The 15,802-nt window shown below is 41.9% G+C and overlaps 1 protein-coding gene across 1 annotated transcript in view; it reads right to left on the minus strand.

The window, feature by feature from the left end:
- The window catches only part of EFHC2 (EF-hand domain containing 2), a 190,148-nt gene that overhangs the window by 150,449 nt on the left and 23,897 nt on the right, over positions 1-15,802 (minus strand). Inside the window, exon 2 of the mRNA XM_021080072.1 lies at positions 10,694-10,882. Within this exon, the coding sequence (XP_020935731.1) occupies positions 10,694-10,882 (189 nt within the window). The remainder of the gene's footprint in view (positions 1-10,693; positions 10,883-15,802) is intronic.

The raw sequence follows: 15,802 nt of genomic DNA on the forward strand, positions 1-15,802 counted from the left end.
AGAATCCTCTTTATTAAAAGAACTATTACCACACTAAATAGCACAATGAATTTCTTCGTCAGAATAGGTATTTAAATAGAGGAGCATAATCAAACTAAGTAGAAGGATATGAACAATTCTAACGTATTTAAATTTAAAAATTAACAATTCGAAATGTTTTAAAACCTCTGAAGAGAGTTAGGAGAATAATTTATTTTTTTAAAAAAATAAAACCTGGCGTGTTTAAAAATAAAGGGATATCAAGCCAGAGACGACTGAAAAACGATTACACAGCTACCCAGAAATCTGCCCACGGTGAACTGTTACATGAACTGGCTGCACTTTGTTTATATACGTCCATCTTATCAAAGCTGTGCCTCAAATCTTAAATCCCACACAGTGGGCCCGACTCCAGAGGAGACACACTCTAGGATTTCATGTCCATGAAGTTCAAGAACAGGCAAAGCTCCTCTGTGGTGGTGGAAGGCAGAGCAATGGAAGAGGGCTGAATGGAAGGGGGCTGAATGGAAGGGGCTGAATGGAAGGGGCATGAGGGAACTTTCTGAAGTGGTAGAGATGTCTCAACAGTGTCTGGGGTGGTAGTTCCCTGTGTATCCCTTTGTTAGAACTCATGGGACTATAAGCTGAAAACGGGCGCATTTTATCACATGTAAATTACACCTCAATATGGTTGATTAAAATGAAGACTCAATCAATCAAATCCTGGAGTTCTCTTGCAGGGCAGCGGGTTTAGGATCTAGCGCTGTCACTGCAGGGGCTTGGGTGGCTGCTGTGGCGCAGATTCAATCCCCGGCCTGCAAACATGGCCAAAATAAAATAAAATAAAATAAAATTCTAAAGGAATAGTTATTCTGTATCCTGGTTGTGGTAGTTACATGAATATGTACATGTGAAAATTTTTCATAGGACCATAAACTAAGTGGGCAATGTGAGGGCATGTAAAAACTGGTGAAATTCAATTAAGGTCTGCAAGTGTAGTATTATACCTATGTCAATTTCCTGGTTTTGATAATGCTCTATTATTATATAAGATGTTATCATTGGGGGAAGCTGGGAAAAGAGTACCCAGGAACTTAAACCATTTTCATGGGGTTTTTTTTTTGGTAAGTCCAAAACTAATTCAAAAAAAATTTTTTTTAAAAGAACACAGATTAATAGTATTTGTACCTTCACCTACCACCAGTGTTACAAAAGGGAAGAATCCTGCAAATACAAAATTCAGGAAGGTAAATTATTATGATCATTATTATTAGTCTTTTTAGGGCCGCACCTGCACAATATGGAGGTTCCCATGCTAGGGGTCGAATCGGAGCTGTAGTGTTTTTAAAAAAATTCCAAAAAACCTGCAGCAGGAATGAATTCAGAGAGGGAAGGTAGATAAGTAAGCATACAAGATTAAAAATTCAGAACAAAATGTAAATCAGCCTAAAATGTAAGTAAACCAATCAAACAGTAACGATTAGTTCTTAAATTGTGGACTAATATGTTACACATGACAAAGATTCTGTGCTCCCAAAAATCCCAAAAAATCCGTGGGCACAGAGAACCACCATGTGAAGAAGCAGCAAGAGAGCAGCCGTCTGCAAGCCAATGAGAGAGGCCTTAAGAGAAACCAATACTGCCAGCACCTTGATCTTGGACTTCTAACCTCCAGATATGTGAGAAAATACATTTCTGTGGTTGAAGGTACTCTATCTACGGTATTTTGGTATAGCACCTCTAGAAGACTAATATATTAAAGTATAATTCATCTGCCACAAAATTTACCTCCTATAAAGTATCCAGTTCAATGTCTTTTAGTAAATTTATAGAGCTGTGTAATCATTACCACAATCCAGTTTTGTGGGTTTTTTTTGTTTTATTTTGTTTTTTGTCTTTTTGTCTTTTTAGGGCTGCACCCACAATATGGAGGTTCCTAGGCTAGGAGTCGAATCGGAGCTGTAGCCGTCGGCCTACACCACAGTCACAGCAATGCCAGACCCTTAACCCACTGAGCGAGGCCAGGGATTGAACCCGACGCCTCATGGATACTAGTTGGATTGCTTCCACTGCACCACGATGGGAAGTCCCACAGTCCAGCTTAGAACCTTTCCATCACCCCCAAAATAGTCTCTCTCTCACTGCCGGCCCCAGGTAACTACTGATCTGCTTTCTCTGATATATTTGCCTTTTTTAGGATTTCAGATAGATGGACTCATATAATATGAAGTCTTCTGTGTCTGCTTTATTTCACTAAGTTTTTGAGCTGTATCCATATTGTGTTATATACCAGTAGCTGCTTTTACTTGACAAAGAGTTTCCATTGTATGGCTAAACCACATTTTGGTGATCCATCCATCAGCTGATAGAAATGTGGGTAGTTCCCTGTTTTTGGCTATTACGAACAATGATGCTATAATTTGATTTATAATGTGATTATAAAGGTAATCACATACCATTTTTTTTTGTGACTATGTGCTTTAATTTCTCTTAGAAATATATTTAGGACTGGAATTAACTGAGTCATGTGGTGAGCATATGCTTAAGTATTTAAGAAACTGCCAAACTGCCTTCTGAAATGGCAGTATCATTTTACGTTCCTATCAGGAATATATAAAAGTTGCAGTTTTTCCACATCCTTGCTAACACCTGGTATTGTCTGTCTGTCTCTCTCTCTTTTTTTTTTTTTTTTTTTTTTGTCTTTTTGCCTTTTCTAGGGCTATACCCGGAGGTTCCCAGGCTAGAGGTTGAATCGGAGCTGTTTACCACCAGCTTACACCACAGCCACAGCAACGCCGGATCCAAGCCACATCTGCGACCTACACCACACCTCGTGGCAACACCGGATCCTTCACCCACTGCGCGAGGCCAGGGATCAAACCTGCAACCTCATGGTTCCTAGTCAGATTCGTTAGCCACTGAGCCACGACAGGAACTTCTTGTCTGTCTTTTTAAGTTATAGCCATTCTAATGGGTGTGCAGTGGTAGTTACACAAGTTTAAGCTCAAAAAGACAATTTTAACTTCAGGCTAATGAGAATAAGCCACAGGCCTAGTTATTGATAAAAGTTTAACCCTGAGGAGGGAGAGTTCTAAAATTTTGTTTAGTAACTAAACTCTAAGTTTTAGAACAGAAGAGAGGAAGAACTCTCTCTCCTTCAATAACAAACTCATTTTGAACCTCATTCTTTTTATTTCAGAAAGACTTATTCCAAATTTGGGGATTTTTTGAAAATTAAATACCTATTTTTTTGGCTGTGCCCGCAGCATACAGAACTTCCTGGGCCAGGGATCAAAGCCGTGCCACAGCAATGACAACGTCAGATCCTTAACACACTGTACCACCAGGGAACTCCCATTAAATACCTTTTACACTTCAAAAGATTAGAGAAAGCCATAATATATGATAAAATTGGAAACTTTATCAGTTTATTATAAATTTCAAAGAATGCAACTTTGTGTTTTCGTGAGAAATGCAGAATACATAGCTGGGAATTTGGAGTATGATGCATTTGATTTCAGGCAAGCCATCTGACTCCTTCTTTAAAATTAAACAGGAGTTCCTATTGTGGCTCAGTGGTTAACGAGCCCAACTAGTATCCTTGAGGATGCAGGTTGGATCCCTGCCTCGCTCAGTGGGTTAAGGATCTGGCGTTGCCGTGAGCTGTGGTATAGGTCATAGACACGGCTCGGATCTGGTGTGGCTGTAGCTGTGGTGTAGGTCAGCGGCTGCAGCTCTGATTCGACCCCTAGTCTAGGAGCCTCCATATGCCGCAAGTGCGGCCCTAAAAAGCAAAAAAAAAAAAAAAATTGGATTTACATGGTGGTACCCTGCAATTACATTGTGTTATAAATATATGCACTGGTGTCTTATAAAATGATTTTAACCAATTTCAGATAATCTGAAAATTACAGAAACTTACAGAAACTTTTTCAATTGACATTCTGGGTATGGTTTAAAGGCATAATATCTAACATATTTTATAGTTATTTTTAAATTTTAATTGTATACTATTTTTATATACTCTGATTATATTTTGTATTCCTGGTTGGCTTTAAGCAAAACTTCAAGGACCTGTAGTCATGTATTGTTCTCTGCCAATCATACGAAATTTTAATGTACTTGATTGTACCTTGATCCCCCTGCAGGAAAATTTAAAATGTTGGCTGGTATTGGGTGAGAAAGAAAAAAAAGCAGCCCCTGACATCCAGGAGCCAGCCTGGCACTATCAGCTGGACTTGGTGGTGCTGCTACAAGTAGGTCTGGCAGCCACAGCAAAACCTTGCTGTTCTCTCTGCCAAACATGAGCATTTTCAGAGAATACCAGCCTCGGACAAAGCCGCTCTGTGACAATGGATCAAGACAAAAGAGAGAGAGAGACCACTCCACAGCTACATCTGAACCCACAGAGAACACAAACATTGTCCAAGCCACAAAATGCCAAACACCCCCCAGTCCAAGCTCACAGGAGTGATGGCTGCTTCTCTCCCAATTATAGATGGAGCCTCACGCTAGTCTACTGTCGCTATAAGTGAGAATTACTAAGATACACAATCATTTGAAAATGTGAAGAACTGAATATTTTCCCAAAGAGGAAATGCAGATGGCCAAGAGGCACATGAAAAGATGCTCAACATCATGAATCATCACGGAAATACAAATCAAAGCCACAATGAGATAGCACCTCACACCTGTCAGATGATGGCTATCATCAAAAAGAACACAGGTGACAAGTGTTGGCAAGGATGTGGAGAAAAGGGAACTCTTGTACACTGTTGGTGGAAACGTAAACTGGTGCAGTCACTGTGGAAAATAATACAGACAAGAAGCTAAAAACAGAACTACTATATGACCCAGGCATTCCACTCTTGGGTCTATGTCCGAAAAAAACAAAAACATTAATTGGAAAAAATACATGTGTCCCAATGCTCATAGCAGCATTATTTATAGTGGCCAAGATGTGGAGGCAACTTAAGAGTCCATCGAAAGAGGAATGGCTCAAGAAAAAGTAGTATATGTATACAATGGAATATTACTCAGCCATTAAAAGAGAATGAAATGTTGCCATTTGCAGCAACATGGATGGACTTGGAAGGCATTACGCTAATAAGCAAAATTAGTCAGACAGAGAAAGACAAATACTGTATGATATCACTTATATGTGGAATCTAAAAAACACAACAAACTAGTGACTATAACAAAAAAAAAAAAAAAAAAGCAGACCCACAGATATAGAGAACAAAGTAGTGTTACCAGTGGAGAGAAAGGAAAGGGGCAACACAGAGGTCAGAGGCAGGGGATTAAGAGGTACAAACTCCCAGGTGTAAAATAAGCTACAAGGATATATTATACAACATGGGGAATACAGCCACAATTTTATAATAACTCTAAACGGAATACAACCTTGAAAAATTGTGAATCACTGTAATATACACCTGTGGCATATAATAGTGTACAACGACACTTTCATTTTAAAAAGATACACAATCATGGCAGTAGCCTTGCTTCTTGACAGCACCCCATCCAAGGCCTCACTTCCTTAAATCGTCTCCAAAATTACCTAATACAGGCCCAAGACTTATTATAGGCTTTCCAACACCTGCTTACTTAGGTATCCCACAGTCCCCCGGGGGTATGTGTTTTCCCTCTCACTGCCACAAGTAATAAACCACTTTGTTCAATTAAAAATATATACCTCGAGGTGACCCAAGAGATGAAATGATATTTAAAATTTTTATGTTTATATTGTTCAAAGTACAGAGACCTACACAGTATTACATAAACAATCAGCTCGCCGCAAACCCAATGTCAGTGAATGCAAAGTGGTACAAATTCTAATTCTGTGGTCAGTAGTTTTGATCATCATTACCATGTTTACAGTAGGTGGAAAAAAAATGAAATACTGTTTTTCAACGCACGCATACCCCATAGGATCAATCCTTATCCTGCCACTTACTATAAGGGAGTCGTTTGCAAATCAGCAAACAAATGAGGCTAACTGGGAACCACTGACAAATGAAAAGGAATGAGAGCATAATTGTTGAGTCTATGTAAATGATGCTTAACACCCAGATAAAAGTCATCAAAAAGCATTCAGTCATTGGAGTATTTCTCACTGGCCTTTTTCTAAAAGCAGCTAATGAGAGATCATACATGGCAGCAACAGCAGCATACCATACACACTACTAAATGCCAAACTTCAATCAATAATGAAGCAGTAGGTGCCTGATGTAATTAGAAAGAGCCTCGGGCCAGGACATCCAGGGTCTGGCCTCAGTTCTAGGATGAACAAGCTGAATTTGCCTTTCTCTAGTCACAGACTAAATGTCACAGACTAAGACTTAAGTCTTAAGCATAGACTGCTAGAGGCAAACAGGCACGCGCAACCAGCTAGCCAAGCCCCGTACCACGGTCAAGGAACCTGAGGCTCAGGGGGGTGAAGTGACTGTGCCAATGATGGCAAAGACAATTAGTTCCAGGGCCTCCAACACGCAGCCTCAGGACCCCGGCCCCAGCCCCACTTCTGGCAAATGATCCCTCATTGACAAAATGAGACCAATCATCCACGTGTGTTTCTTCCTAATAGAGGTGCTGGGAGGCCGACTGGAACTAACAGGTGGAGTGAATATGTGCTGGCTTGTATTTAAGTCAGTTCGATGAAATAACTAGTCTCTGGGCAGTGGGTGCAGTATCAGGCAAAATTATGTTTGGCTGTTTGCATAAATCCTCCCAATGCCAGGGGTTGTAAGCAAGAACATTCTCCTTAGTGGGGGGCAGGGGGGTGCCCTCCCCATGTTTCAGGATGTAAAATAAAAATTCACTTTCGGTCCCCAGCTACTCAACAGCAGTAGCACCTCTGGATCAGGTCTGGCCCTAGGGTGAGGCAACTTCAAACATCCAAGATTAATGCAAAAAATCCATGACAAACAAAATATCCACATGATAAATAAAGATGGAATCAGTATTACCGATTTTTCCTTCTGCCTCAGGTGCTATTATGGCTCAGCATGGCACAGTTACCCATCTTTATTTAACATGTTGGTGTTTTGCTCATCATGAATTTTTTGCATTGATTTTTACGGTATTTCATTGAAGTATTATCTAGCTGAGTACTGAGTTTTGGGGGTGCCCCTTCAATTGAACACTCAAGACAAGTGCCTAGCTTGTTTACCTTCATCCAGTGCTGCTCCCGGTCCCTGGGACAACCCAAAACACCCCGATGCATTTCCTAAGGCCTCCCAGGTGGAGAATCTCTGAAATAGGGGCTAATTTTTCTCATATAACAAGAAGTCCAGAAAGGGCAGGAAAAACATACCAGCTGAGCCTGACTCTTCTTTTTTTTTTTTTTTTCCTTAGGGCCACACCTGCAGCATATGGAAGTTCCCAGGCTAGGGGCTGAACTGGAGCTCCAGCTGCCGGCCTACACCACAGCCACAGCAATGCCAGCTCTGAGCCACATCTGCGACCTATGCTGTAGCTCGTGGCAACGCCAGATCCTAAGCAAGGCCAGGATCAAACCCACATCCTCACAGACACTATGTCAAGTTCTTAACCTGCTGAGCCACAACTGGAACTCCTGTCTGACACTTTCAAAATTTTATGATTTTTATTTTTTCCATTACAGTTGATTTACAGTGTTCTGTCAATTTCTACTGTACAGCAAAGTGATACATTCATACATATTTATAGATACACATAAATTCTTTTTCTCACGTTATCCTCCATCATGTTCCATCACAAGTGACTGGATATAGTTCCCTGTGCTGTGCAGCAGGATCAGCCTGACTCTTTTAATTAGAAAAATAACTTCGCCTCACCCAGTTAATTTTCACTCACATATCACTGGCCAGAAATGAGTCAAGGGGCCCGGCCCTAGCTGCAGGGAGCCTGGGGAGGTGAACGCCTTTAAGTGGGCACATCTCCAACCTGAAGAAAACTGATGTTCTTGCCATAAGCATAAAGCGAGAGCAAAGAAAAGATAAACAGCTAGAAATGCCTGCCATGAGGCCTGTGCAGGACAATAAATGCTGGCGCTTTGGGGGGCGTTGTGAGTAGTGTCTTCTCTGCTTATGAGCTGAGGGTCCACCTGAGCAGAGCACTTTAATGGTGACGTTTAGAATTGTGCATAAAAATGGCAGTGCTGTCTGAGCTTGTGCTCCACAGAAGCAGAGCCTGAAACAGGGAGTTAGATGCATGACATTTATTACGGGCACACTCTTGGGAGGGAGCTGCAAGGGAGCAAGGAGAACAGCCAAGCAAGGATGTGCTCTCATTGGGCATCTGGCCTGGGCCTACGGCACAAGGGGCTAGGAGCCTAAATCATGACCCAGGACTGCCCTGCCCTCAAGAAGCTCAGCCTTTTACCCTCGACCAAGCAGTCAGCCACTTACTACCCGGTCTGGTGGTGAAGGGGTCGCCATTGTAACCTCCCAAGTCACCCCTCTGGGTGATGCGATACCCACTGGCCAAGAGCAATGCTCCACAGAGGCTTATAGGTGTGAGCTGGCTGCCAAAGCACCTGCTGCTGCTGTGGGGGATGGGTGCCCCACCCCTAACCTGGATCTGGGTGGGCACCAGGAGCACCTATGACAAATGTTAATTCTGATACACTTGCCAGAGAACTGCCTTTATTTCTACTTTGCATTGTTCGAGAATGTAACCCTAGATATAGTGCTATGATTAAAAAGCTATTGGAGGCGTTCCTGTCGTGGCGCAGTGGAAATCCGACTAGGAACCATGAGGTTGCGGGGTCGATTCCAGGCCTCGCAGTGGGTTAAGGATCCGGCATTGCCATGAGCTGTGGCGTAGGTCACAGACACAGCTGGGCTCAGATCTGGTGTTGCTGTGGCTGTGGCACAGGCCGGCAGCTGTAGCTCTGATTCAGCCTCTAGTCTGGGAACCTCCATATGCTGTGGCTGCAGCCCTAAAAAAGCAAAAAAATAAAATAAAATAAATAAAAAGCTATTGGAAAAACTGGCCACGAGTTCAAAGTGTCTCATTTTCGAGAAAAATGATTAACAGGTGTTGACTCGTTTTGTTGAACCACAAATGTAGAAAAGTGCTTTATAATTCGCTCTGTGTATTAACTGAGTAGACCCAGTCTGTGGTTCACAATCTCATCAGAGCACGTAAATATTTCATAGTCTTAGTGTCTCATTTAAAGCCCAATGAATATTTAATTGAAGTTGACCAACAAAATAACTGAAAGAATTATGTTGCATTTAGTTAGGCCTGAAATGAGGAAGCTCTTCATTTTCTCAAGTAGTTTGAAGCTAAAATGATTCCAGCTTCATGAAATATTCTACATAATTTTATAAGTAATTAAAGGGCTATAAAATAGGCTTGAAAGGCACGTATTAAATATTGAGAAAAACATGAAATAAAATGAATTTTCAACTTTAAATGCAAGAGATTAGTTTAATATATTGTGAAACTACATTATTTATTCAGTGGTGGATATGTTTAAACTATTGTCAATATCCTCTTCTGACACAAGAAGTGAAACTAAAATTTTTTCTTTGACCCTTGCAAATTAAATATTCTAGAAAGATGATGTGCAAACACCTATAAGATTGATATTAACAGGAAACCACACACGATCCTTCCAAGCAAGTTGGCCCAGAGATTGTTTTTGAACTCTGGGTCCAGCACTAAGCCATGTAATGAAAATAATCAAAGAAAGAGAAATATTGGTCCACGCTCCAAGAAGACATGGTTTCCCAGGAAAGAAGCTTCCCCACAGTCTGTGAGATCTCCATAAGTGTCAGAACTGGGCTTCCAAAGAAATAAGCACTTTGATTGACCTAACTCAGATGACATGGGTTATGTTCCTTCTACCAAATTTGGAGACATTTTCATTGGAATCCAAGTTTTGCAACCAATCCATAGTAAGAAGGTGCTAAAAAAAACTACCCGGTAAATTTAGCACACTAAGGTTTAAATTCTTTAGTCCTGAATTCTTTTTTTTAATAACAAGAACTAAATAATCCCACAAGAAGTTCTTTTTTGGAAAACAGGCCACGGGGCACGACACAAGATTGTGTCATAAACTGAGCACATCCACATAGCAGCCTTATGAGAAATAACTGGTCACCTTGTTTTTCCCTTTGATCTTAGTCCCTTGTTAAGATGGTCAAATGGATCGCCTACTTCCACTGTTAATATGCCAGTATATGCGCATGTATATGTGTACAAACATATCACTTAAGAAGTTCAGACTCTTATCTAATAATGGCACCCTCTTTCCTGCAGTAATTCTTCCCATGTCATCCTTTGGTTCTCAGGGATAGGGAACCATAATTCGTATGGGGAAAAAAGAAGAGAAGGCACTTTTCTGTTGCTATGCAATGGCACGCTCGGAATCAAACAAAATTCTTTAGTTAATGGCAGCCACTATGCAAAAGTGGCAATTTGACCAGACTCTTACTGTCTATAGGAGGGTAGACTATCCCGTCCAGGGCAGGAGCTGAGGGAATGGTTGATGCGCATTGGCCAAGAGGGGTGATGAGGATCTGGCGTCCTAGAACCAAGGCACCTGGTCAGAAACAGGCTCAGGGATAACTTTTCTTCGTTTAGAGTATTTCAGCTCTAGAATCTATCATTCCAGACAAAAAACTACATTTACACTGAAGACTCTTATTTTCTCCCACCTATGGAACATTTAGTACATGTAATTATTTTCAGGCTGCACGTCTCCCAACGTCACGTGACTTACCTGTTTATCAAAAGCCACCCAGGATGGTAAGCCAGTTCCCATTTCTTTAGGAAATACACTATATTTTGGCTTCATCTTTTGTCCAAGAAGCAGTTCTCCACCAATCCCTGGCTTATCTTCACTCACCAGCATCCTCACATTGTTGCAAAAGCCCCAATGTTGAGATTTGTGGAATTTCTCCTTTCCTATCTGTGAACATAAGAGATAATAGAAAATGGCCAACGTTACTCTTTGTGACTTGACTTCTTTGTTTTAAAAGGTAAACACATTTCCCATCATTCGTTTTTTCCCATCACAAAATGCATTGAGAGTGGCAAATAATGATGATCAACCTTTATCATGAAGTTGTGTCTCATCTTCAGTTCAATTCATTTTAACAAATGCAAAACTGGAAAAGCAATAAGAATAACCCCAATGCTCCATGCTACTTAAAACATTTAAAAATAACTATTACTGGAGTGCCCGTCTGGCACAGCAGAAACAAATCCAGCTAGGATCCATGAGGTTGCAGGTTTGATCCCTGGCCTCGCTCAGTGGGTTAAGGAACTGGCGTTGCCGTGAGCTGTGCTGTAGGTCACAGACGTGGCTTGGATCCCGTGTTGCTGTGGCTCTGGTGTAAACAGGCAGCTGTAGCTCTGATTTGACCCCTAGCCTGGGAACCTCCATATGTCGCAGTTGCGGCCCTAAAAAAGCAAATAAAATAACTATGACTGCAAGTGAACATTGAGGACATTAGCTTGCTAATTGGTCTGTGCTACTTATTTGCCAAGAATGCAAATGGGGGCAGGGGGACTCCTCTACTCCAGAGTAAAAATGTAATGGTTTTCCCGCAGAAGTCTAAATATTATTTTCAACCAGAGAATAAAATCTTTTCCTCATTAAAGTAAATGTCACAGGAAATTCCTCAGAGCTGACATTCTCCTCTTAATTGCAGAAAAGAAGGGCACATAAAATTTGATCATTTCATATACATGAAGTCTGAAAATATTAAAAAATAGAGTAATATTTATGGATAATATAAGCATGGAAATGATACACAGCAAATTCAAGATAATATAATATCTATGATAATACATGATACATGAAACAATAAATATCACATCATATAGTGAACATTCACGTAGGCCACAATCTTGTATAATAAAATAAAACATTTCAGATACAATGAAAGGCCTCTCTCAGAGTTCATGCCCAATGCCTCCCTCTCAGAGGTAACCAGTATCTTGAATTTGCTGCTTGAACTTTAATACTTTGCCAGGATTGTACACAGCCAGGGCAACGATCTCTTACAAAGCATGATGTATTGGCAGAGAAGTCTGAAAGGAAGTTCAAAAATACTTTGTTTCAAGGCAACCTTCGAAATGGGATAAAATATTTGCAAAGAATACACCTGATGAGGGGTTAATATCCAAAATATATAAAGAACTCATACAGCTCAATAATAAAAAAATCTGCTTAGACATTTTTCCAAAGAAGACATACAGCCAACAGGTACATGCAAAAGTGTTCAACATCACGAATCATCAGGGAAATGCAAATCAAAACCACTATGAGACATCACTTCACACCTGTTAGGCTGGCTATTGTCAAAAAGACAAGGAATAACAAGTGTTGGTGAAATGTGGAGAAAGGGAATCCTTGGGCAGTGTCGGTGGCAACACATGCTGGTGCAACTGCTATGGAAAAGAGGATGGAGGTTCCTCAGAAAACTAAACAGAGAACTACCATATGATCCAGCAATGCCAGTTCTGGGTATTTATGCAAAGAAAATGAAAACACTAACACTAAAGCTGTGTGCACCGCCATGTTCATGTGCAGCATTATTTACCACAGCCAAAACACAGCCACAACCTAAATGGCCATTAATGGATGAGTGAATAAAGAGAATGTGGTATATGGATACGATGGATATTATTCAGCCATGAAAAAGAATGAAATCCTGCCATTTGCAACAACAGGGATGGACCTGGAGGGCATTACACTAAGTGAAATTAGTCAGAGAAAGACACATAGCCTATGATCTCACTTATATATCTTAAAAAAATGAAATAAAAAATTTCAAAAACCAAGCTCATAGATACAGAGAACAGACTGGTGGTTGCCAGAGGTGGAGGGTGGGGGCAGGGCAAAATGGGTGAAGGGGGTGAAAAGGTACAAACTGCCAGTTATAAAATAAGTCCTGGGTGTGCAATGTGTAGTAGCATGGTGACCGTAGTTAAAAATACTCTATTGCATATCTGAAGGTTGCTAATAGAGTAAATCTGAGGAGTTCTCATCACCAGAAAAAAACAATTTCTTAAGCCCATGTGGTAGTAGATGCTAACTGGATTTATTGCGATCATTTTGCAATATATACACATATCAAATCATTACACTGTACACGTGCAACCAATATAAAATGTCATCTACAACTCCAAAAGAATTACTCAACATGAAAAGAAGAGAAAGGAAGAGACAAGACCTCACTTCCTCTTAGAGAGACTGCAGCCTGGGAGACCCAGGTAGGGCCTGAGCATTCTTGCCTGGGCGAGCCAGGGCCACAACAGCCACCCAGGGCAGATGAACAGCCCAGCTCGAAGGCCATGGCAGGAAAGCTAGAGGCAGTGGTAAAGATGGTGACCTGCAGCCTGGCTCTGTCCCATAGAAAATCCATTGCCACTACCTCCGGCCTCAGCCCATTCCTCACTCTTCTCGCACGCGGGCACGCTGCGCGCGTGCTCTCTCTCTCTCTCTCTCTCACACACACACACACACACATTCACACTCACTCAGTTTGCCACAGTCAGTTCCAAATCACCACAGCAAAGCAAAAGCTGGGTTGGTTAAGATGAATGGCGGAATAACACAGAATGTTATAAAAATGTCCCCTCTGGCAGAGCAAGTAATTTCAGGTAAACACAAACTCACCTCAGGTCAAACCAACAAATGTTTCTTAACCATTTACTATATTCCTAGCTTTGTGCCAGACAGACTACTCATAAGAAGCTAAGACTCAACCTCTGCCCTGAAGAGGAAACGCACTATCTTGTTGATGAGTTAAGGTTTAGATATATAAAACAACCAGGAAGCAGTAGAGCTACATTTGAGACCACTTACTATGAGCTAGACCCTTTACTGAGGGTTTCATATACATTACCTAATTTCACCATCACAAAACTACTTGAGATGCATTATAACTGCCATTTCACCAGTGAGGAAAGCGGGGCAGAGACAGGCAGACTAGCACATCCATGGTTATACAGTTTAACTGTGGAGCCTGCACCTGAACCTAAGTTCATTAACTCTAAACTCTGGTAAGTTTATGCCCAGAGCCATAAACCAATGGGCTGGAGTAGTACTGTTAAGGTCTTGCAGGTAGCTGGATAGTGTCTTTTTTTTTTTTTTGCTTCTTAGGGCCGCACTGTGGCATATGGAGGTTCCCAGGCTAGGGGTCGAATTGGAGCTACAGCTGCGGTCTACACCGGAGCCACAGCAATGCAGGATCTGAGCCGCATCTGTGACCTACACCACAGCTCACAGCAACACTGGATCCTTAACCCACTGAGCAAGGCCAGAGATCGAACCTGCAACCTCATGGTTCCTAGTCAGATGCGTTTCTGCTGCACCATGATGGGAAGTCCTAGATACTGTCTTAAACCTGGAGCAATGGGACGAATTAGGACAGGAGGAGCAAGGATGCTCTGTGCACAGAGTTATGAGTCATGTACCACAGCTGAGCTGACAGTATCCAGTGTGAGGAGCAAGAGAGGAGTGAGTCTAAATAAAAAGGACAAGTTCATGTTTGGAAGAGGGTGAGACAGAGGAGAAAGTGTAAGGAGGCCCAGAGATGGGATTGAGATGGCAGAATAGAAGGACTGGAACTCAACTTCTCTCCTAAAAACAACAAAATTTACAACTAAATGCTGAGCAATCTTCAACCAAATGGACCGGAAACTTTCAAAAAGATATCCTACTCCAAAAGACAATGAGGAGGCCACATTAAGAGGTAGGAGGGGTGATTACACGATATAAGCAACCCCATACCTTCCAGGAGGAAAGCCCCACAGACTGGAAAGTAACTGGTTCACAGAGACTCACCTGCAGGAGTGAGAGTTCTGAGCCCCACATCAAACTCCCACGTGTGGGGATCTGGCACTGGGAGAAAGAGCCCCCAGAGCATCTGGCATTGAAGGCCAGTGGGGCTTGTGCATAGGAGCTCCGCAGGACTGGGGGAAATAGAGACCCCATTCTTAAAAGGCACACACAGACTTTCACATGCACTGGGTCCCAGGGCAAAGCAAAGTCTCCATAGGAATCTGGGTCAAACCTGACTACAGTTCTTGGAGGATCTCCAGGGAAAACAGGAGTGAATGTGGCTTGTTGTGGTGGAAGGACATTGGAAGCAAAGCTCCTGGGAATATTCAGCAGCTGCCCTTCTCTGGAGGTGGCCATTTTGGAAAAATCTGGCCCCATACGTCAGTCAGTCAGCAGCTGAGAAGCCCCAGGGCAAACAACAATCCAGGTGGGATCACAGCCCTGCCCCTCAAGTAAACAGGCTTCCTAAAGACCCCTCAGGCACAGAGCTTCCCCTAATCCCATCCAGAGGCTAAGCCCCACCCACCAGAGGGATTAGAATCAGCTCCACCTACCAGTGGGCAGGCATCAGCCCCTCCCATCAGGAAGCCTACAGCAAGCCCCCATACCAACTTCAGCCACAAAGGGGACAGACACCAGAAGTAAGAGAGGCTACAACTCTTATCTGTCAAAAGGTCACCACACCAAAAATCTATAAAAATGAAAAGACAGAGAACTATAACTTAGATGAGGGAGAAAGGAAAAAACCCCAGAAAATCAGCTAAGTGATGAGGAGATTCTCAGCCTCCAGGAAAAAGACTTTAGACTGCTGGTGCTGAAGAGGATTCAAGACATTGGAAATAAACTGGAGGCAAAGATGGATAACTTACAGGAAACACTGACCAAAGAGACACAAAATATAAAACTTAAACAAGAAGAGATGCAAAATACAGTAACTGAAATAAAAAATTCACTAGAAGCAGCTAACTGCAGAATACAGGAGGCAGAAGAACGAATAAGCAAGGTGGAGGACAGATTAGTAGAAATTACGAATGT

This window comes from Sus scrofa, chromosome X (genome assembly GCF_000003025.6).
Source record: "Sus scrofa isolate TJ Tabasco breed Duroc chromosome X, Sscrofa11.1, whole genome shotgun sequence".
Lineage (NCBI taxonomy): Eukaryota > Metazoa > Chordata > Mammalia > Artiodactyla > Suidae > Sus > Sus scrofa.